Raw genomic sequence first — 23,977 nt, 5'->3', positions numbered from 1 at the left:
TGTTAAGAAGTACTTAGCAGAATGAGAGGAAAATGGGAAGTGATCAGCGAGAGAGCACGTTGCAGCAGTGCTCGGTTTGTTCCTCCCGTCGTCACAGCACGCTGTATGGTCCCACCACGGCACCTGTGACTTCAGTTCAGAGCAGTGGTGAAACGCTCCAGTCTAGCCTTGCTCATCGCCGTGCCTGGCCTGCCTGAAGTCGTGCATCTTTCCACCTCTCTGAGCTTGAAGGGATGACGAGTGAGAGCAGGAGGCTACAGCACATCATAACAGAGTGCTTTGCTCTCCTGAGCTCACCTGTGGTGCTGCTCTGCAGTGGGGAAAAATGAAAGGCTGGAAGATAACTAGAGGGAAGATCTGGACTTTTTCTTGCTGAGTGGCAATTCACCTAGTTGAAAAATATTGCCAAATGCTTTTTCTTGTTGTTGTTCACCTGCAGTCACATTCTTTTTCTGAAGGATTTTCATTTGATTGGCTTAAAAAGCATAGACGGAAAGTTTACCTGGTTCCCTGCTGAGTCTCCTGCAGCTTTGTTCTGCTGAGGCCTTGGTAAGGCAGAATTGCTCTCTCTCAGCGGTGCTGGTGAAGAGCTGCTGGCATTGTGCTGCTGTGGATGCAGTGACTGTAGTACTTCATGTTTCATCTGAAGGTGTAACTGCAGGCCCTATAAATACACTGGTGTTATGCACAGCTGGCAAAACCAGTCCAAGACACTGAGTGAACAGTTAGCTAGCTATTATGTGTACAGAAAAACCACATTTAATTCACATGTTCTCACATCTATTTTTAGTTTTTGATTGATCATCCCAAATCACATGACAAGAGTTTCTGCTAAACTGAAACTTTTTTAAAAAAAATGTTGTTCTGAGAAATGAAAAGTGTTTTTTTTTTTTCTTTTTTCTTTTTTTTCCTGGAATAGCTAGTTTTGCTATGAGGAATTAGCATTCCTAAGACGGGTCACTAGTATTAAACCTGGAAGACGTTCTGCCCTAGGCTTGCTGCTGCTGTGAGATCTCTGGTAAACCTCCTCACTCTCTGGGTGGGCCTTGATTCCTTTGAAAATGTGAAATGATGAAATGATGATTTCTATTCCTTTTTAAAATTGTTTTGACATGTATAAATGAAAATTGTTTCAGAAATGCCAAGGGGTATTATTCTACCAAGTTTTTAGGACAGTAATTTTTCATGTTTTTTTTTTAACATGATGTCTGCAAGTAACAAGGGACAAGGTGAGTTAAGTGAGAAGTGGTTGAATGTTTTAGGACTCAGGCAAACATCACAGCAGGCAACAGGACTGCCACTTACACGCACAGCATCCATTCCTTCATGTAAGGTTTTCTGTTAGCTACTTTAGTTTATTTTAAATCAATATTTACTTTAAATATTGTGACTGTGACAATAATTTACCAAGATTAAAAAGAAAATATGACAAGAATGAAGCCAAGTAAACACTAGAACACTTTCACTTTTTTTTTTTTTTTTTTTAAATAAATGCACTTCGCAAGGAGTCCAAACCCCTCTATGTTGTGAAGATGTGCTGAGGCTGTTGTTTTGTCAGATGGCATGAACATGTTTGAGGCTGGCTCATCTGGAAAGTTCATTGCTTGAGTTGTGCTCCTGCAGCTGGACAATATTCTGAGATCGGATTCAGCTACAAAGGTGCTTTGAGACACTAAAGGTGATGATTACAACTTGATCAAGGCTTCCTGCCATAGCTGAAGGTTCTAGAACAGGCCAGCTGGGCAATGCCTGCTAGGCCACTGCAAGCAACCTCCAGTCTAGAACTAGCCTTGGTTACTAGGCTCTGTACTTAAACAACTTCATTTTGTATGGCCAGGGAAGAACTTGGACAAAATAGATGACTTTATGAAGAGAAGCTATAAAAGAACAAGCCAGTCCTTAGTGATCACAGATTTCTCCCCTCACAAACTGGCACTTGCTTTCTGACAGGGAATTGGATTGACGTGTAATCCTGGTATGGTGGTGTGCAAGTTCTCTTGGCAACAGGTTTAGAGTCTGTTTCAGAGTCCTGCAGAGGAAAAGTTCATAAAAGAAAAGCTTGAAAAATAACTTTTCTCTATGAAAAACCTCCGCTTATAGGTTTTGCAGCTCAAACCGGAAAATCTAGCTGAGGCTATGCACTCCTGCCAAGGAGTTCAAGTACTCTGATGGTGAGCAAATACTTAGACTAGATACTCTTATCAGTGACAGTCTCTAAAATATTTGTTCCTCATGCCCAATGGCTCTTTAGTATTTCTTACAAGTGGGGATTGATGGGATAAAGCTATTCAACTTTTATCCTCTACACAAAAGCTTTATTTTCTTTGTAGCTCCTGTGAGGAAATGGCACCAGTTTTGTGACCATTATTTATTCTATCCATGAGGCTGTCTTGCCAGGCCTGTGATCCTCTTTTGTGCCTTGTTTATTCTTCAGGGAAGTAATCAACACTTCATTACCAAATATGACAATAAGACAGGGTTGAAGCTACTAATGCTGTAATTAAGAAAGTGTCAATGTCAACCCTATAAATTCACTTTTTTGGGGGATTTATGACTGACATGAAAAAATGTACTCACAACTGAAAACTCTCTTTGGATCTTACAGTATGAATTTTGGTTATATTTAACAATGTGAAGAACCTTTTTAAATTATCAAAAGAAGGTTAAGCTGAAAAAAAAAAAAAAAAAAGAAAAAATATTCTAGTGGTTAACCTTTTAAACACACAGGCTTTTCTGGGGTCAGACTCTTCAACTCAAAGGACAAATTTCCCCACAACTCTTCCCAGCCCACATGTATAAACAATTTTTTTTTTTGTTAGAAAAAACAAGGACTGACCATGCCACCTGATAATTATCTGTGACTGCAAGGTCCATACTCTTTACAGGGAATTCTGTTGTCCACTTGGGAGGTCCCACTTTCAAGGTTTGAAAGTTGGATGGCAGGAGCTGCTGATTCTGACAGTGACTTTGAATCTTCTGCTGTGATTGTGAGGGAATCTGAGTACTCTTACTTCTAGTGTACTGGATGTGCTGAGCAATAGCTGATGTTTCTGAGTCACTCTTATAGTGTTTTTGTTTGTTTTCTTGTTTGTTTGTTTTGTTTTGTTTTGTTTATGAGGATTGGTTATCCCATCTATATGTCCAAGATTTTGTTACAATCAGCAATTTTTGGAATTCAGTGTTATGATCTCCACTGAAGCTGATTTTCTTCCACATACATATTTCCTTTGACTGTCTCACAACTCTCCAGCTTCAAGAAAGTTTTATCAGTGAAACCTAAGGTTGCGCCAGAAATGCTTTGAATTGGTAGGTTGTAGTCTTCCAGGGCACCACTGAGGCTCAACCACACCGAAGTATGTCTAGACCTAAGTCTGGTATGTTTTGCAGCCCTGCTTAACTTCTGCAGCAAAGACTCTGAATATCATAAAGATGGTCAACTCCGTGCCTTTGTGGCTTGTGGGTTGCTCAAGGGTGGTTCCTCTGCTGCAGCTATGCCATATGACTGGTGAGGAGACTTGGTACTAGTGAAGCAGTAGAAGGAGGGGCTGCTGAGGCTGATATTTGCTGAAACTTAGATTCACTGCCAACGTATCCAGATTAACACTGCATCTGACAGATGGGATTCAAAGAATTCTGTTATCTCCTGCCTGTAAAATGCCTGGGATCACCCGCACCCTGTAGCTCTCTGTGGTGTATGGTATGTGCCTTGTGGCTTGGGTCGTATGAATGTTCTGGTATTCAGCTTTTGCAGCTGGGGAAGTTGGCCACTTGATGCTAGCATTCTGTTGCCATTCATATAATTTCAAAGGCAGCTTCAATATAAAACACTCCAGGTTTTAATGATCAAGAGCTAAAAACAAACTTTGGGAGACATGTTGATATGATTGATACATATTCTGCTATTCTCATTCTTTTAGTGTCATGTCTCCTGTAAGATGTTCTGTGAACTTGTAACTACATCACATATTATAAAGAAACATTTCCCAGGTCTGGCACCTGGAAAAATCTGAAGAGTCTACAGCAAGATGGCTCATGAAACAGTGAACAATGACAAGATTATAATTGTCACATTTTTATTTTGCATTTAAAATAATCCTTTCACAGATAATCAGGTTTTACTTTATTTTTTTTTCCTTTTGTGGTGGTGGTGTTTCGAATGCATTCATCAGTTTCTGGTCCTGAGTCATACTCATTTGAAATCTTTTGATGCTTTTACCTATGGCAAGTATTTGTTAGCTTGTCTTTGGGAAGAGTTTCCCAAATTGCTACTTACAGCTTTTGCTGGATACAAGGAACATTTTTTTCTTTCTCTTTCCGAGCTAAGCATTTTTGTAGCATTGCTTTTGGTGTTGTAGAACTTCTTGTTGATACCCCATTCCAGATATTAGATTGCTTCAGTAGCTTTGGCATGCATAGGGTAGAATTATTAATAAGTTTTACTGAGTAAGATAGTGTTTGACTACTGTTCAACCATTTATGAAGCTGACAGAAATTCTTGAAAACATTTCTCTTGTCAGTAGATTAGATCTGATTCCAAGTCTGACTGCTAAGAGGCATGTCCTTTTCAATCCTTTTTTTTTGCCAGCTACCAGGGTTGGAAGGACAGCAGCTGAAGAGCTCTCTCTAATAGACTTAACCTGTGTTTGGAAAGCAGCACGTGGAATATGGATTTTGCCACAGCAACATGGCGTGGCCCTTGCCAAATTGTCCACAACTTCCTCTGTATGGGCAGAATGGGGAGATCCGTTCCTTGCAAACACTGTGCCATCTCTAGTTTTGCTTCCTAGGCATTTTTTTTTGGTTTGTTTGAGGAGCAGCCGAGTGCGTCAACTTCATATCCCTGCTTCTGCGGCTTCCTGCTACCGCAGGCTCGAAAGATCATCGCGAGCAGGAATTGCACGGAGCTTTGAGCACTTCATGAAAACTGTGATGGGTTAATGATCACCTAGGGCACACAAGCACCTGCTTCTCACAGGGGCTTCGGCAACAAGGCCTCGAACGGGGGCACGGCGAGGGGGACAGGGGCGGCTGAAGGGGACAAGGGCACGGCCCTGAGGGGAGGCGGCAGCAGGGAGCTGGTCCACGGGGGAGGTGGAAGCAGGGGGGGCGAGGAGGGACGGGACCGAGCCCCTTCTCCTTCTCCTCAGGCAGGCAGGGGACGCCCTGAGGGGCAGTACGCCAGTAGGTGGCCGGCGGCGCCCCGCCTCTTCCCGCTTCGGGCAGAAGCAGAAGTGGGAGCCCCGGCGGGGCGCGGCGACACCGGCACCGCCACCTCCCGGACAGCCACCGGCCCCTCCAGCAGGTGGGCTCGGGGTGGGCAGGGCGGCTGTGGTGGCTGTGGTGGCGGCGGGGGGCTGCTCCCCGCGGCAGGTGAGGGGGCGGGCGGCCGCGGGGAGGGGAGAGGAGGGCGGAGAGGAGGTGGGCGAGGGCAGGGAGGCGGCTTTGGGGCGAAGGGGACAGGGGGAGGTTGGCAGAGGGGACGCTGCCTGCCTGCACCTTGCGGCTGGACGCTGCCTGCTGCAGGCTGGCTAGGGAAGGAGGGAAGGAGGAAACCTTCTCAGCCGTGGTGGGTGTCTGATGGGGGTCCAGGGGTGAGGAGGGAAGCCCCCCTGCGAAGAGCCGTGCGTTGATTGCTGTTAATTAGTGGAGTCGTGGGTACCCGTGGTGGTGGTGCTGTGGTGAGGCGGTGTCCGAAATGCGCCTGAAGGCAGAGTGAGGGGCCAAGGATGCAGCAGGTCTTGTAGAAATTGAGGTTTTGGTGCACAGAGCGTGGGGGAAAACAGCAACTGACCAGGGTCTGCCTTCAGATTGCACTTCTTGGGCCACCTGGTGCAGGAAGGCACCTGCTGTGTCCTAAGGTCGGAGCTAAGAGTGGGGGTTCAGCAGTGCTCAGATGAGATGTTCTTTGCCAACCTGTACCTTTGTGATTTGACTTTTCTCAGTTTTTCCTCTCTTTCCCTGCTCTATCAGATGTCTGCTAGGCAAGAACTGTAGATGATCTTCAGAAAGGGTTTGCTTTTGAAATTCAGGAGTACTGTAATGAAGGAAAACTAAATATGCAGCTTTGGGGGTGGACGGAAATGGTCGATTTCCATGTCTGTGTTCGCTTGTTTCCTTGCAATGAGCCTTTCCGACTTTAGTTCAAAGTATTCAGGTTCTTTGGTAAAAGACAATGTAGAAATTGCTCCTGTGTCACAACGCAAAAAGTAACAAATGGTCCCAATTCTGCGTGGCATACAGGATACCAATATTTTCACACCTGTGGTGCTTACAGTCAAAAGTAAAGTAATGTATCTGTGTCTAAACTACAGTTTGTGGCATGTTTACATGATGACTGGATCACTCGTTGAATCATTTGAATGATGCTGGACCTCCCTGCTTTAGGTGTCAGTAGTTCTGTAGAAGAGCAGCATTGCTTTTATTTCACTCAAAGGTGTCCTGTAGCTCATGCTCCTCTGGTGTAGAGGTATCCAGATACTGTGTTGATGGGGGTTATAATGGCGTTCTGCTGAGTGAATGGACAGAAATATTGTAGATTCAAATATTTGTGCAGTGATGAGTGTAAGAAGGCTTGGGGGCACCCATGTGTAGGTCTAAGAAGACTCTCAATACTGAAAAGGCAATGAAGGGCTTCCTTGAGCTCTTCTGGGAGGTCTGGTGTGTTTCACCGCTAGGAAGCTTCCTGTGGTGTTCCTTCCAAGTTACTCCCAAACTGGAACAGGTAGCTGGAACAATAAAGGAATGGTCATGTAGGTTGACAAAATGCTGTGATATTTTTTCACCTGTTTACTGATGAAGTAGGTATCCTCAGCCGCAGTATTGTTTCAGAGTAAGTTTAGAACCTGGCTTAGAATGTAAGGTAGACTAAAAACAGCATTCACTCTCTTTTAAGAAGGAAGAGCTACTTTAAAAGGGGAAGTCCAGTATATTATATTCAGCGGAAACTGTTTAAGAAGCCACCTCTGAAAGGCAGTTCCTTTGCAGTAGGGGACTGAGCTCTCAAAAATGCTTCATCGCCTTTTATTAAGCAGCTATATTTAGAAATTCTTTTTGATGTTGCTGTAAGGTATGCTTCATTTTACAGCTAAAACTTGTACTGCAACAGGCTCAGCATATGTATGTTTTGTTATATTCTCCTGAAAAAAAATATCCATTTACAAGTTGAGTTTTATTGTTGAGTTTTATTGTTGCTGTGCAGTATTACTGAAATGGTTAAATGTTGTTCCAATCACAACATATTTGTTTCACTACAATTCTTGATGAGGGAGCAAAATGAGAACACTAGGTTTCTTTTATTTGCTTTCTCCTTTTTGAAAGCCAGGCACCGTTCAAAGATTTGTAACTTTATTTTTTGCTCCTTGCACTTCTGTTATTATAAGTCACTGTAATAACAGAAAAAACAAATGTAAGACGAGATGACTGTGGCTATCTTGTGAGATGCAAGGCCCTGATAATTTCTATGTTAATCTGACTGGTCCCAGGGGGTCAAAAAGGATCCGTTACATTCTGACTAAAATACGCCATTGCTTACAACCCTTAAAAGTTGTCCAAAGTTCTCAGTTGTAGGATTGACGTGTACATACATATATTTTTCAGTACCAGTAGGAAAACAAAGTACCCTTTTCTTACACAGTAACAAGCTCATAGATATTAAACATGACATAACCTGTACAATGCTTTGCAAAACAGGGAGTAAGGCATGGTTCCTGCTCTAGAGGAACTTCAGGTTCAGTGTGGGCTATGCAGAAGAGGCCTTGCTGCAGGTAAGGAGGGACTGTTGTTTGCTTTTCTGTTAGCTTGAGAAAAAAAAAAGTGTTTACTGAAGTGGTAGAATTTTAAAAGGGATTAGAAAGATTGCACCGGGCAGCTTCAAAGTCTGACAGATGGGACTGAAAGCAGTTGGTGACACGATGTTGAAAGACGGCTTTGTGGTATTAATGAGAAAGAGCAGAAAAGAGAGTGAAGAGCATGTCAGGAGCCCGTGACATGGGGCGAGGGGGAGGAGGGCTGGAAGAAGTTACGAAGGGGAAGCGAGAAGTGGCATGGTCAAATTAGTTATCAACACGGAAACTGAAACTGCTTGTGATGGAGAGTAGTGGACTGAGGGGAGAGGAAGAGAGCCCAAGGGGATGCTGTGCCTGGTGGCTCAGCGTGCCTGCTGCAGGGACATTCAGCTGTTCACTTAAACCTGTCCTGCTCAGGGATGGGGTAAAGGGGAAAGATTGGCAGCAAAATGGGCAAAATGGTATCTTGGGCGAAAATGATATCACTTCCTTCTTTGTGCGTGGATGAAAAAGCAGGTTCCAGGGCACTCTGTTTGTAAATAAGCTTGCTGAGAAGTAATCAAGCTTGTAATTAGCTGTTTGATGTGGGCGGGACCAGAGCACGGAAACTTGCTAATATTTATGAGAGTTGCTGCATGCATGTCTCTCTTTTGCCCGTTTTGTGCCAAGATGTGCTCTGAGTGTATGCATGCAAATACCGGTGAGGAAAAACAGACTCTGTTAGGAGAGGCATAGCCATGGAGTGTTAGAAGTGCGTAAGCTGATATACTTCAGACATTGCCAAGGTTTCTTCCAGTATTTGTATTTAACTCATATTTTCCCTTCACTTTCTTTACTGTTCTAAAGAAGACAGTCACCTGGTTTAAATTCTCGTGTCGGTCATGTGCTGTAAGAGTTTACGCAAGCTGATGTTACTGCATCTGGTGTTACCTTGTCATTGGACAGCTAGGCCTTAATCATCAGCATTTTTTCACAGCTCTTCCTGGTGTAATATAAAGATGACAGCTACATGGGCTACAGAGCCCTTGAGGCTCCTCAGATTTGGGAATTCTCATCAAGCAGCAAGTTGATGCTTCTGTGATAAGTTGGGGCAAGAAGAGCAACGAACTTGCTGCAGCTGGGATGCAGTAGGGATGGTATTTTGACTGTCTGGTGATAGTATTGTGAATATAAAAAAAAAATGGGGGAGAGGAGGATGATTTTGATTGTGCTTCAGACCTCTTTTTCCATATCAATAGCTTGATTGTTAATACTAAGGACAAAATTGATTTCCAGATATTTTTTACAGTTGCAGAAATTAAATTGCCCTCAGTTTCCAGAGTTAAAGATTTAACTTCAGCATAACATAGAATTCATTAAGTTTTTATCGGGCATAAGTCTATAAGTACCTGAAAACAATGAAGAAACTTTTATAGGAATGGTGATTTCTGAAAAGAGCTACTTCTGTCTCTGTCAGAAAAAAATCTGCATGAGCAAAGACTTAATGATATTTAGTTCCCTATAAAATGGTAAGTAAAAGCTGATCTGATACTTGAAAGGATCTCAGTAGGCTTGAAGTGATTCTTTTTCTGATGCCTTATGAGACTCCTGAAGTCTTCAAATCAAGATAAATATAATCAGGGTTTGTACTTTGTTTAAGGGAGTCTATTCTACATTGGATCTACCAGTAACAGTTACTCTTTCCTGGGGAGAAACCAGTATTTGCTCTTTGCGGACTTCAGAGATTCTTTTTTGCTTCCTAGTGCTATGAACTTTTTGTTGCTATTTTTTGTTGTTGTTGTTTAAAGTGCATTTAGACAGAATATGTGATGCATTAAACTTGCATTGCACATTTGATGTGCATGTATAATGTGTCAGTGATACACTTAAGTAAAGAAAACCTGCTCGATGTGGCAGAAGCGGATTCGATTCATAATTGTACTCGGTACCCTTTCTGGCTAACTGTTCACAAGCTGTTTGTTTAACTGTCCCAGGAAGTAATCCTTCCTTGGGCACTGGTTATACCTGCGAAAAAGCTGGAGTCTTGGTGAGTGAAATAAACAGTTGTCGTGAAAACAATATGTGCAGTATAATTGCTTTTACACTATGTTTCTGTCCCCTCTCCTAATGTTAGTTAGGAGAGGGGATAGAAAACACATCAGAAAATGCTACAGAGATGGTGAATATTGCTCGTTTAGACGAGGTGTATAATAGGGTTCTGCTTTAGTTTGAACACATTTTCATGCTTCCAGCATGTTCTTTAGTTTTGTTTATTCTTAGATACTCTGGAACGTAAAGGATTTATTTGTTATAACCTAGGTGTTATTTATACTGGCATTTCTATGTTTTGTACTCTTCGTAGTTATTGTTCTTTTGTCCAATTACTCGGGTAGAATTCTGTTTGCTATTTCTTCCCGGTCTCCTTTTATTTTTTTTTCCCCTTCATGTTTATGTCACACACTTCTATGTCATATTAGTGAGCTTTTAAAGGTGAAAGTCTGTATTTGTAATGCTGGGTGTATCTATGCTACTGAACATGTGCTTGCATAAGAGAATACGTGGAATTATATCCTTGAATGTGATTTTATGTATTTGGGCTAAATGGAACGTAGCTTGCTTTATATTGTTTTGGAGTGCTGGGTACAGCTGTGTGAGTAGGCTGCAGGAGCAGTTAGTGTCACGGTACAGCTGGAAGAGGGACGTTGGTCTTGCAGAGGAATTGAGCAGTGGCAGCTCCACCTGGCTCTTGATGTTTAATAGAAAATAGATTTAAGTGTCACTGATACCTCTCTTTGTGAAGACTGTTCCTCCTTTGCCAGGCCCCTTGCCATTTTATCCTTAACGTTCACCATGTATATGCCATGCATTTAAATGGGCGGTCTATTACCTAAAGCTATTATGTATCTGTAATTTATACAAACATAATTATAAGGAAATAAAAAAGCTGTTTTAAATACTGATTTTTTTCCCCTTTTCTGCCTTTTTTCAGCACACCGAAAACTGTAAAAGTTTGATATAAAAAAACAACAAACATGTCCAGAAAGAATATAGACTATGGGGTGCTGCCGGAGTATGAGAAAAGCCAGATCAAAAGGACCTTGGAGCTGGGAACTGTCATGACAGTATTCAGTCTTAAGAAGAGCAGTCCAGAAAGGAGGACTATACAAGTCATAATGGAAACCAGGCAGGTGGCATGGAGCAAGACAGCTGACAAGATTGAAGGTTTCTGTGAGTATTTTCAAAGCGTACCTGAACTTGGAGTTACTTAATAAATTAATGTAATTGTTGAATATTGATTTAATGAGCCTGTGTTAACATAATGAAGCTTTTGGCTGAAAATAGTCTGGTAACTTGCCAAGAATATGGTGAATTGGGGCAATGCAGGTGAAGAATCTTCTGCAGCTCCTTAGTTAGATACCTAACCCTTGCATGTGGTTAACGTTCTTTTTCCCTAAACCCTGCTCTCAAAGTTTTCATCCTTGAATGTGATGATGCTTGTGTTCTATGAATTGTGTTACTGAGTGAGAACTGTTTTCCATCATTAAGCACTGAGATGTCTTGTAGATCCAAACAATTAGTACTTTTTTGCCCTTCTCTCCCCAAAATCAAAACACCCAAATACAAGGAAACTGAAGTAAATGTCCCATATTCTTAAGGAAATTGTTGTTTCAGGTTAGAAATCATTACTTAGGATCATTATTGGAAAGTACGAATGACTTAGGAAGATGAAGCTGTGAGATATGAGATTGTTTGAAGGTCCTGAGTTGATAGTGTCTCTAGCCTATATCTGAACTGGTAAAATCCACTATTTATAACTAGGTGGGGAAATAGAAGGGGAATTTAAAGCTACGTAGCACTGCAAAAGCCATGGTACAAGAGTAAAGTGAAACTTGTTTTCAGTTCTTACTGAACGTGGCTGATGTCAACCAAGTTCAACCTGCAGTTTTGGGGGCTTGTACAGTTCCCATTTCTATAATGTAATTACAGGTGTTGCATATGAGCATTTGATAACTTTATTTTTGTGGGCATGATTTTATGTGCTGTTGCTAAATGGTGTTTGTCCTCTATGAAGGGATTGGACAATCTGTCTGAGTTGACACTTACTGGTTGCCCTCAGCTAATACGAGAAGTTTGGAGTTGAATTTAGGAATTGAAATTGTGATAAGAACTTGGAGTTTTGAGGTGAAGAAGTGAAGGCTGAGCCAGTACACTGTAGTGGGGGAATAATTACAGCACAGGGAATCTCAGAGGTGAGACTAGAACTTACTGAGCAGAGACTGAAATTTAGGTGAGAAATAAGTTGATCGATGCCTGAGAGAAGGAAGAGGGGTTAGGAACATGAGAGAGACTGAGGCTAAATTAAGTGTGTGGGGGGATAAGGGGCCATAGGTGTGGAGAATAAGCAGATATTTCTCCGTGCGGCCTCTTACTTTTCTGGAGGCTTGACAGTCATATGTGAATTTCAGTGGGAAGAAAAATCTGCATTGTGTGGTGAAAGAAATTGAGGAGAAAGAATGGAGTTCGTCTATTGATTTTTCTATATATATTTTTTTTGTTATAAATCCACTGTAAGCTAAAAACACATTGATCTGTAAGGCTGCAAAGACAAGCACTGAGAAGATGCATGATTTTTGAATTGTCTGTGCAACTTCACTTCAAGCTACTTAGGAGCATTAAATTTCTATTTGGTATTTCCACCAGTTCCCGTCTTGTTCTTTGCAAAGGCTGCGCCTGCAACAGGAAATCTAGTGCAGTGGAATGAAAGACTGCTCGTCTGGAGAATGTTTTTATAATTGGTGGTGAAAATGTGGTCATACATAGTGTTCTGGGAAAAAGCAATCGGATCTGCACACCCTAATTAACAGGTTCTCTGGATCATCCTTTCGCTGTGCCCTGGTTAGTCATGTAAAATTAGGGTAATTATTCCTTCCTACAATGATGAGGGTGAATGCAAGTATGATATGCTCGGATCCCAAAATGAGATGTGCCAAAAAAAGTCCGGTGTGGAGGGGAGTAATTCAGTTATGAGAGCATGGCTTGAATAAACCTTACAAGTAAAGCCTGGGGTGACGCACAGAACAATGAGATTAAAACAAAATAAAAAATAACCACTTGCTGGATTAATGAGGCCTCAGAGTCCTCTGGCAAAAAATAACATGGGATCATGTAGTTAAAGACTATAACACAGCCACTTGCACAAAGTGACTAAACTTAAAGCAGCCTGGTCTGTATTCCAGAGCATTCCAGGTTTTGGGGCCAGCTTTTTTCAGTGCGTGACTTGCAGTCTTATCAAAGCATCCCGTGTGTGTGTAGGAATACATACTGATAATTAAATTTCTTGCTCTGTGTATAGATTTTGACCCTTTTAAAGAAAGGTGAATATTTGATTTGACCTTTATACGTGGCTGATCCAGCAGGATAATGACTTGCCTCCAGATACACTGGCACTTGTTACCAGGACAGGGAATTCAGCTATAGACCTGCAATTTATCCAAAGGCCATCTGCCTTTCTCCCTGAAAATTCAAGTATTTTAGCAGTATTTTTAAATTCAGGAATATTTAAGTGGAAATACTTAATGGAAACTTTAGATATGAGAGTATGTCGTTTAAGAAATGTTGCTATGAAGGAGCTCTTCGTTTCCATTCTGGAAGTACCTGCATTTTCTGCAACAAAAGAGGGGGTCCTCTAATGAGACCTGAATGTAATTGTTTTCCAGGGGGCTGTTAAGACGCCAAAGCATGAATATGCAAAATATTGTTCTGTTGTCTTACAAAGCAAAGAACCCTCTCAAAAACAAGATGTATTTTCAGACATTGTTTCAGAGTATGATGTGAACTGCTGTTGTGTTGTTCTGGTTCATGGTAAATTCTATCTGATCTGCTTGAAATGAAAGTCACTGCAGCTTTAACTTGCTGACAGTGTTTCTACTGAAGAGGAAGGAAATCTTTTTTTTTTTAAATTTTATTATTACTCCTTTTGACTGACACTTGGGCTTCCCTTTTGCTTGAAAAGTAGAAAAAATATGGATTTGAACTTTTCATATGTAGTAATCAAATGGATGGGCTTCTTGAGTACCAATAACAGGAGAATAAGAATTTCTATTTCCCTGGAGCTGTGCTAAAAAGTTGCTACCAACTTTGTGATGGGAGAAAAATCATTTTCACTTGAGAGTATCTAAATGTATGTATGAATATCCCAAATATTCACTGGTGGGTTGTATGGACTTTGTGAAAAATAAGAACTAAGAAGGCTTACACATTTGAAAAATATATATTTAGTGGCGAAGGATATGGTAGTATGATCTCAAGTATTATATTGTTGCTTAATATTCTGTGCTTTAATCATCCAGAAGATTGCTGTTCAATACACATTTGTGATGTGATCTTAATGGTTGCTATTTCCATGTGCTACAGTCCAATAAGAATTAATATTGATCATGGGTGAGAGAGTGAAGATCGTTGTGTGTGCAATTTTAACTCATTTGGCACCTGCTCTTTAGAGGAGGCACAGAACTGAACGTTTGCACCTGCTGGGGGAATTGTGTTCATAAATCAGATAGCAAGGAGAGCTCTTAAGTTTTGGATGCAGAAAGAGCTGATAGAGAGGATGGAGACCAGTTTTTATGTTGTATCCTAATACCTTTCCTTTGGAAAATAAGAACCTTTTTTTTCCCCCCCTCTCTCTGTTAACCGCTCTGCCTAGTGTTATGAGTTTGGGGTATCACAATGCTGAATTTCTTGCTGTTGAACTGTAAATATGTAAAGGGCTCTCAAATTCCTCTAAGCCAGAGCAGCTCATAGTGTAGGCCGGTCAATGCTCTACACTGCAGGGATGCAAAGCTCTTTTGATTGTGAGGAGACGAGTAAATATCTTAAAAAATTGATAGCATAAACTGCTGAAAGACACCTGCTGTGTTACGAGGATGGATATCAAGGAGACTTCTGCATTGATTTCAGTGAAGTAGTGTGGTCTCTGAAAGAAGTACTTTGTGTTATTTACGGTGGGAAAAATCTGAGACGTCCTGAAGTGAGGCAGAGATGCAGGTGTCATTTTTTTTTTTTTTTTTAACTTTCATTCACTGTAATGAAAGCTTGTTTGGGAACACACAAATGTAGTTGTTAGACTTCCTTAAGAGAGCTGTTTTAAAACGGGGAGTCGTTTTTGGAGTTGTGACATTTTTTTACATAGATCCTTAAGCAGTGGCTTGTGCCTGCAGATACAGTGATGATAAATATTGCTCTTCTGTAAGGTTGGTACAAAAATGCTTTGCTGTTCTTTCAGACACAATTATCTTAAATTATTTTTATGCTTTGTGGGGTCTAGCTCGGACTAAGACAGCAGATATTAATTTTCCCAAGAGCTGCTTACTGTATCTATAGCTGGTAAGCTTTCATACTGCTGTTGGTTTTCATACCTTACAGACATCTAATATACAGTGACGTGTTAAATGATTAGTGTATCCATCTGTACTGTGTTCTCTGGGGCCATGTTCCTGTGCTGCTAAAATTATGGTACTACTCAAAACCGGATGGTTCAGCAAGTCCAAGTCGCTGGAGACAGCTGAACAAATGGGCAGAGGTGGTTCTGCTCAGTGCCTGGTATGGATGAACCCTGAGGATATTACAAGGACATTTTTCAAGTTTGGTTAATGTTGTTTGGGAAAGGATTTAAGTTAAGCCTCACATTAATAATAAAACAACAACAACAACAACAAAAAACCCTTTGTTTTGGAATAAATGGATCTGTGCAAGGGAGATGTAGGGTTATCTATGCTGATAGAAATGTTTGTGCAATGCCACGGCTCTCGGTGTGGCAGTACGATGTACTTTAAATTGCATTACCCATGGAAGGGTTCCTTTCTTTTAAAAGCTGTCAGCCTTTATGGTCAGAACAGGGTGAAAGAGGTGCTAAAATTATGGCTGTTTCCTGCTCAGTGCAGATGTCTTTCTCCAGATGAGTAAGTTAAAATGGAGCTACCTTTCTTTAGAAAGCCCCTGGTTCCAGGCCTTTGGCCTCTAACAAGTGTGGATGTACAGAGGCAAGGACAGCTGGTTTAAATGCTCTCCCATCTCCATCGTGTGGCTCTGACCACGCAATGCCTGAGTACTGGAGATTTTACTTTGACCTTCCGAAAGACCTGAGTCACCATATACAGAAGGGATTTTCTAGCAAAAAGGAACTAGTGAGAAACTTCTGTATTTAACTCCCAGTGAAATAGTACAGGTTGTTTGTGTCCTTTAGCAAGGATACACAGTTTCAACAGTAGATCAAGGAGCCAAATTTTCAGCTAATGCATGTCCCAGAGTCCGCTGACTTTAACAAAGCAGCTGAGGGCCTTGGTCACTTTGTTTTTGCTTGGGATTTACTTCAGTCTGGAAGTGCTGCTACATCCTTAATTTTGCAAACACAGGGTCTTATTTTAGCTGGTGCTTTGTTCTAGCTTTACAACTTGGACAGTGCAAAACACACCGTGTGGGGATCTCATTGTTGTGCCTCAAGGGGGATAGGGAGCATTGAGTACCAGCTCCTCTGTTTGTGCCAGTCCTCCCTGCCCACCTGCAAGAGGGGAAGGAGCAACCAGATAGTGGCTGTGCACACTTCTTCCTCTGCGTTGTCCTGATAGGTTGAGTAACCTGTGCATGCACAGTCTTTCTTTCCTCTACAGCTTTGCTGCCAAGAGTTCCTCAAGCCAAGGGAGTTCTCGGGTGCTATCTCCATTTTCAGGAGGACAAGGTAGCTGTTGAACTTCTCCAAGCCAATCAGACTTGCTGAAGACAGTAGATTTTGCTCTGTGAAAGAAAACTCGGATCCTCTTGTACAATCTGTTTCTTGGGTCTCAGGTGATTCTGCTTACAATGTGTAAAATATAACATGCTGTAGGACCAAACAGATTAAGTGACTTTGGGGTGTCTTTCTTTTCAGCCTGTAATGTCTGAATAGTCTAGTACTTGAGCACCTTTCAAGAAAAAAAGTAAATAAAATTTGTCTACATTTTCCATTTTATGAGAGCTCCAAGTTTCCTTCTAAATGAAAGGGAAAGATGAGCGATGGAAGGAGAGGGGCTGCCTGTACCAGAGCATTTTCTAGGTATAGTGGAGGCCAGGAAGGTTCCCAGTGCTGCTGTTTTTTTTAATGTCATCTACTAAGATTGCGGAGTACCTTGTATCTGCCTTCCCTGGGTTCACCTGGGTCCAACACAACCCATTGTACAAAACCAAAATAGGTAGAGGGGAGCAGTGCAGCTTTTCACAGAGTTTTAATCACAGATGTTTAGCACGCAGGATTTCATTAGAGTATTAAAATTAATGCCAACAACATGTGCATCCTTACCGGGGTCTGCAGAGAGCTATGCAAATAATTGAGGGAAGCAGATCTGAGCTAGATCTGACTGTGTTCACCCATGCTTGGGCTTCTTTTAGTCATCTTGCTATTGTTCTATACAGAGAGACATTTTAGATGCCCTAATAGCTCTAAGATCATCCAAGGGAAACACTTGTAGGTACTGGCTACAAAATGTCGGGGCTGCTTCTTCTGCCTTCTGCTTACAAATGGCATTTCCCTCTATTCTGCCTTGTCCTCCATCATTTTAAGCTATAAAGATAACCCGGTGTTTGCTAGGTGGGCCATGGGGCTGCTCATGGTGCTCAGAATTTCATTTGTATTTCATTGTACACACCCTACCTTTTATTGCAGTGGAGCCCCTGCCATTTTTTCAGTAGAAGTCTGGTCCTTTCATGAACAAGAAGTAGGTTTGGTAAGCACTGCAGAAGTACTGCCTTGTAGATATGCTGGCTTGATGAAAGGCTGGTGACTCGGATGCAGTGTTCATGGGGTCAAGGGGACTTTTCCTTCTATTTCCAGGAAAAATAAGCAAGCCTCCTAGAAATCAAGGGTTGACCACAGTCCCCAGCCACTCCCTCCACAGCCTGATTGAGAAGCTGCCCGTTTCTAGAGAAGAAATTTGGTAACCACAATTGTATAGCGGGGAAAGCATGTGGTGGGGAAATGTGTTCTCCTTCTAGTGCTGTCCTAGTCCAGGTGGGACCCAGCAGGACATGGCTGTGGAGCATTTATTTACCCGTGGCTGTTACTGACCATTGGAAGTTCATGGGTTTGCAATTTAAGAAGTACTTGTCTTGGTAACTAGAACAGAACTAAACTAATGTTTGCTTTATCAACACACCAAAAAAGGAAGCTTAGGTTTCCTGGTATGGAAGGAATTGTTTAATTTGCGATGGATTTTCCTCTTGGAGACAATGTGTGCTGTATGCCTGGCTGTGAAGCCGTGACTTACACAAGTACGAGTGTAACTTACTGCAACGTGTTGCTCAGCATGTCACTTCCTATGGTTCTGCTGTGTATTTTTATTGCATATGAGCCCTTTACAACTGCATGGGGCTGTGCAGTGGCCCCTGGGTCACACCCTCTGCTATTTCTCCCCACTTCTACTGCATAGCCAGCCTGCGACGGCTCGATGTTGTACTCATGGTGGCTTCTGGGGATCACTTCTGCCTCCATGTCAGCGGCTCTGCTGTGCTGTTTCTTTGCTAGGATACCACACGGCCCACAAACAACTGTCCTGTTGGAGCTGAGACAGTGGTGGGGGAACTGCTGGACAGCAGGGAAAGGCGGAGGGGAAGGAGCTGCGAGCAGGAACTGCTGAAGTCTGTCCTCTGCTAAGAGGCATGACTGGGGCACCTGCATCTGCTGACTTAGAGCACACTCCAGTGCTACCAAACAACATTTCCCAAATTTTCTTGTATCAAGATATAGAAGTTTATATGCACATGAGTAGACTAAGCCCCACAGATGTTATGGTATCTAAGCTGGTAGAGCAAGCACTTGGCACGTTGTAGGTCTTCAGGAAGGTGAGCTGTAACAGATACCTCGTTCTTTGTCAGATGTCAAGTCTTCAAGGAGAATTAAGGGAAAGTCTGTGGTGACTGGAGTCTGATTAGTCATGGGAAAATATGCAAGTTTCTGCATACTCTTCCATCAATCTGGGTGTTAAGTGATGATTCACAGCCAGGAGAATTGTGCTCTGAGAAGTGTGTGGTGCCTTCGCTGACTGTGTAAATGTCTGCTTCTCTGTAATGCAAGCATACATATTTCTGTAGATAATTTCTCTTTGTTGATTACTTTTTTTTCTTTTTAACGAAGTGGCAAAATTATGAAGCACAGGGCCTGAGCCTGTTTAAATTGAGGCTTTTAATGCTAATGGGTATGCTTCAGTATAACATGTAGTAACTGTTTCTTTTTTCTTCAGTCCAGATGTATAAGATAGTCCTGCTGCACTAATATACCTTTTTTCATTTTTAATCAAAAGATATGACTGATAGTGCCTAACATTTTATTTTAGGCCACTAGAGTGGCTAATTTCATGTTATCTCTCTTCTGCTTCTTTCCTGCAATTTTTTCCAGAGTTTGTGAACAAAATGACTGTGGCCCACTTCTTAAATACATTTGCCTTCTTAGATTCATTTAGTGTTACTAATAATGTGTCTGACGTATGAAAGTAGAAAGAATTATCAGAGACTGTTAAAAATCACTTGAGATTTACTTCCTGCTCAAGAGATTTGTACAGAATTAGTCATCTTAAAAATCTGTAAGTACAAGTGTAATTTTCATCTTCCAGGGATATATTAAGAAAGGGAGTGCAAGAAACAAAGAACTAACTTAGTAAGTGCACATTGTACACATAACAGCACTCACAAGTTTTGATTCTGTTTTTTCTCGATCTGCAAGATTGCACCGTGTGTTTTCAGACTGTTATGCTGCCAAGTAGAAACCACATTACTGCAAAACGTTGCACCTGGATAATGATCGAAACTCATTGGAGCGGCAGAGCATCTATAACCTAGTCATGTAGATACTAGGAGCCGATCAGTCCACGTGCAGTTTGCAGGGAGAGGTAAAATGCAGGGACGTGTAACTAATGTAATGGCAGTCTTAGGTATGTTGTCACAGGTGGTGCTGTTGTAGCTAACAGGGTGTTTATTTATTGAGATCTTTTTGTATTTTGTGAATGTTATCCTGCAGCATGTTATCCCCTAAATTATTTTTTTCTGATTTTGCTTTTAAAATCCTGGCTAAAATGACCTGCCAAAGAGAGCACATTGTGGTTCTGGGCATCCTTTCAGCTGTCAGATTCATTAGGAATTTCATTCTTATTTTATTTTTTTTTTAAATTAAAACCCAAGCACCTAAAAGACTGTTTATGAAAGTGGCTTACATTCTTAAACTTAGTTGAGGGATTTTTTCCCCATGAAACTAAACATCTAAGTAATTTAAATATCTAAATTTGAATGTCAATATGAACTTTCTCTCTTGTGGAAAACTTTATTTCTTTGCCTTTGGAGAAAATGATATAAACTTCTATAGCATTTGTGCCTTTCTGGGACAAGTAATGAATATCTATGTATTCTGCTGAGAAATACCTGCTCCTTTTGACTTGAATGTCAGACTTGACCTTGCTAATGCTCAGATAGCTTGACCTTTCTAGTAGTGACTTTTTTTTTTTTAAATAATTGCTATCATTTTTTTTTTCCTGTCTGAATTTTCTGACTGTCTCAGGCAATCATAAATAAACAGAAGAAATAAACTTAACTCACATTGAACACTCCAGGTCCTTATTCTGTCTTTTTCTTTCTATTTTGTATTCTGTAAACTGTTAACGTGTCATTGCAAAAGTGAATCTACTTCTTACTCTTTGCAGAATATCTTTTCAAAGGGACACTAAAATTCACCCTTTTCTGTTTTGAAACTGGTGTGTTTCAGATCTTACTAGGGGATCTTTGTGTAAGTCTTCAGCTGAGTATTTAGAGCCTAGTTTTTGTGGTTAAATGAAAAAAAGAATGTGCGTAGCCTTTAGCTGTTTTCAAATCATGTCTTCACTTCAGCAGCTCGCTTTTGCAGTGTTTAACGCTAACTTAGTGACCAGACTTCCTGACGTGGCCAGCCAGTGAAATGGGGATCCAATCTAGAGCACTTTGCAGACCTGTGCACCACGAATGTGGTTGATGAAAGTGAGGGGAAGATGTGGATGCTCCAGTAGATTTTCCCCAAAGTCAAAGTTTTGTGTGGCAACTTTCTTGTTTTGTTTTGGGAAGTAGAATGTAAAGTTTTATGGGCACGTATATAAACTTTACCCTAACCTCATTTTCTGAAGATGCTTTTTAATTTCTAATATGAAACCAATAGCCCTTTGAGGTTTAAGGCCCCTTCAATTTAGTGCCCCTTAAACTGGGAAGGGCCATAATATGTCGCTGCTTTGCTGAGCAGTCTAGTGAGAAGTTGTCAATTCAAAAGATAGCTGTAATTGATAAGATGGCAATTTGTTGTTACTGTGCATGGCAGCTCTGTGTGGCCTGATTACTTAAAAGCCTGCTGGTTTAAGTGGTACACCAAGCTACAGCTTCTGCCAGTCACGCGGCTCAGTCCCAGAGGACCCCTTGGAAAGGCAGCCACGTGTGCTTTCTCAAGATGCACCGCACCATTTCTCACGTTGCATCCTTGTAAATCTGCAGATATTTTTGTGGCTTACCTGTAACGACTTCCTTGGGCCACTGAATGTCTGATTAAATTTCACCGTTTGTACGAGCTGGATCACTTTCCATACCACATCTGTTCTCACCTGCTGCAGATTTTTGCCTTCATATGACTTTGCCTTTCTCTGAGACAAGCCTCACCTTTTTCCCTGTAGATTGCACTTGATCCGTGTTTCACTGCTGTTTTGAATAAAACAGGCTGTTAAGACACACCTTGTATAGTTAATCTTTAATTCTGCAGAGGTGAGACTAAAGCCATTGTCCTTACAAACCGCTGTGAAGTGCATTTGCAAAAGGAGACTGAAGGCTTTCTTCATTCACTGGGGGCTCATTTGCACATAGTCTGTGTTGCAGGAGGCAGTTTCTGCCTTTCTGAAATGAAACCCTCTTTGGAATATTTTGTAATGCAAATTGTTTTCTTTTTTTTCTTTTTTTTTTTTTTTTTTTTTTTAGGAGGGATGTAGGTTTCAAAAACTGGTTTTGAAGTCTTTGTGCAGAATGTAACTATATACACGCATGAAAATGTGAAGACACTCATGTAGACAATGCCCACCTCTGTGTCTCGGTCCGCACCATTTGGATGATCAGTCCCTTATTTTCCTTTCTGAAACGTTGCCAGTAGCTTCTCTGTAAGACTTCTGGGGACTGCTACTGAAAATACCTAATGAAGTAAATAATGATCATGGCCTGATTTCTGACACTACAAGCATCCTTTGAATCTCTCTGTAAACTTTTTATTCTCCTGCTCCACTATGTACATAACTGATCTGACCGTTCTTTGTGGCTACAGACAATGAAAATCTCCTGCAGCCTTTGGACTTGCAATCAGGAGCCTTATCTTACAGGACTCTACTCCATACTGCTAGTCCCAGATGAACTGTAACACTGCTAGTCATGACTCTTCTGCCAAGGATACCTTGCTAGATTGTCAGCCTGTAAGGCTTATCCCATTTATACACAGTTCTCTTGACTTTACAGCATCAAATTATCTGACTTTGGTAAAGTCTATCTATGCAAGCATGCCTGACAACAGTCAATTTACGTGGGCACTTCCAGCTAACATATTGCTGTTCTGCTGTTGGTGTTGGCTGGTTTTAAGCAGGGGCTTTTCCTTCATCCAGTTGTCTGCTTGGCTGCTCCCTGCAGATGATGGGTGGTGGGTGAGCGCTGGGGCAGAGGCGGAATGATCAGCAGCGTTGTTGTATGCAGCAATGTTGTGTTTTCTGCAGTTCTGTTCGTTCACTAGCTGCACTTGCCTTACGTCTTGTCTTCTGCTGAGCTTGCCCAGCACCAGCCGTAGTGGAATCCAAGTTGTGTTTTGCCATCTGCCTCCTGAAGGGAAGGTAACGGGGATTCACAGTTAAAACGTTGGGACTGAATGCGATTTCTGCTGCCAAGTTATTTGAATGGAGATCAGTGGAGATGCTGAGGATCAAAGGTTTATTGTGAAGTTTATGGCAGTAAAGAGCTCTAGCAGGCACTCTAAATTGCTCGCTGCTTTCCAATCTGTGCAGTCTTTGGGAAGTAGCCGTGTAGTGGTGTAATGATCCATTGAATTAACTGATTTGCACACCACATCTCAAGAGCAGAAGTTCAGCGGCTGCAGGCTCTAAAGTGCCAGGAAGGTAGTGAAAACTGCACACCCAGATCAGAGCCTGAGACAGGATAGTAATGAAAGGTGCCTTGGGGTCTGGTCTAGTTAAAGTCTGCTCGAGGGAGTTGTCAGAATTAATAGATGACTGATGAGGCTGCCAAGAAGATTCTTTTAACTCATGGAAATAACCACATAAAAGAATGGATGAAATGTAAACTAGCATTGTAGGTTTTCCTGATTGTCACCAGTGTCATCTTCAGCACCTTAATGAATACATTGGGAGCATCCTCCTCATCTTGCTGGGTCAGCTAGAGAAGCTAGAGTCAGCTTCTCTACAGAGCATATTTGATTTATGTTTCCTTGGGAAATGCAGTAATTTTGTACAGTTCTATGGAAACCACACTCACAAGACTGCTTTACTTGATTTTACACTTTTCAACCTGTGTATGTCCAGATCTGTGCTTTCTTCAGATGTATCAGGCCCCGGGAATATCTGTCCATGAAGTCAGGTGAGCAAATGGCTCTGTGATTTTTATGTGGAATAGAGTAGATAGGCTCCAGAACATCAAGGCGGTAAGAAGATGGAGTGGCCGAGGCACTGTGCTGGTCGTTCTGGCACAGGCATGAAGCTGCATTTTGATTTTATTATAAAAAGGTCACAGTAACTGTGTAACAGCTGAGTAACGGCTGAGTTGGTGCAGTTGATTTACTAATCTGAGCCCGAAACATGTTGCAGCTTTTCCTGGCTCTTCCTTTCCCAGTTCAGTTGGGATCAGCTCTTCCAGATGCCATGGGCACTGCATGGAGGGTGATTGTAGCGTACTTGGGGGGCCAGCAGAGCTTAGTGTAAGACTAAGACTCATGGTCCGGTCTGTAAAGCAGCATGAGTAAAACAGGAACATAAGAATAGCAGTTACCACTGTGAAATCTGGGTGTGCAAAAGTCCTTGAGTGTGGATGTGTGTATACACGTGTATTCCCATGTGGGAATGGGATGGTAGGGTTGAAAGGTTATAAGTCAAGGAAATGAAGTGTAGCGAGCGTACATGTAACTGAGGGAAGACATTAGGCAA

The 23,977-nt window shown here is 41.7% G+C and overlaps 1 protein-coding gene across 1 annotated transcript in view; it reads left to right on the top strand.

Moving 5' to 3' along the window:
* Positions 1 to 10,795: 10,795 nt before the first annotated feature.
* Positions 10,796 to 23,977, top strand: part of PLCG2 (phospholipase C gamma 2) — a gene marked incomplete at its 5' end in the record, with an annotated part of 57,145 nt that continues 43,963 nt past the window's right edge. Inside the window, one exon of the mRNA XM_084294897.1 lies at positions 10,796 to 10,991. Within this exon, the coding sequence (XP_084151023.1) occupies positions 10,796 to 10,991 (196 nt within the window). The remainder of the gene's footprint in view (positions 10,992 to 23,977) is intronic.

This window comes from Netta rufina (assembly GCF_964035555.1).
Source record: "Netta rufina genome assembly, chromosome: 13".
Taxonomy (NCBI): Eukaryota; Metazoa; Chordata; class Aves; order Anseriformes; family Anatidae; genus Netta; species Netta rufina.
The sequence above is the reverse complement of the archived record's forward strand: the minus strand, read 5'-3'. Positions and strand labels throughout refer to the sequence as shown.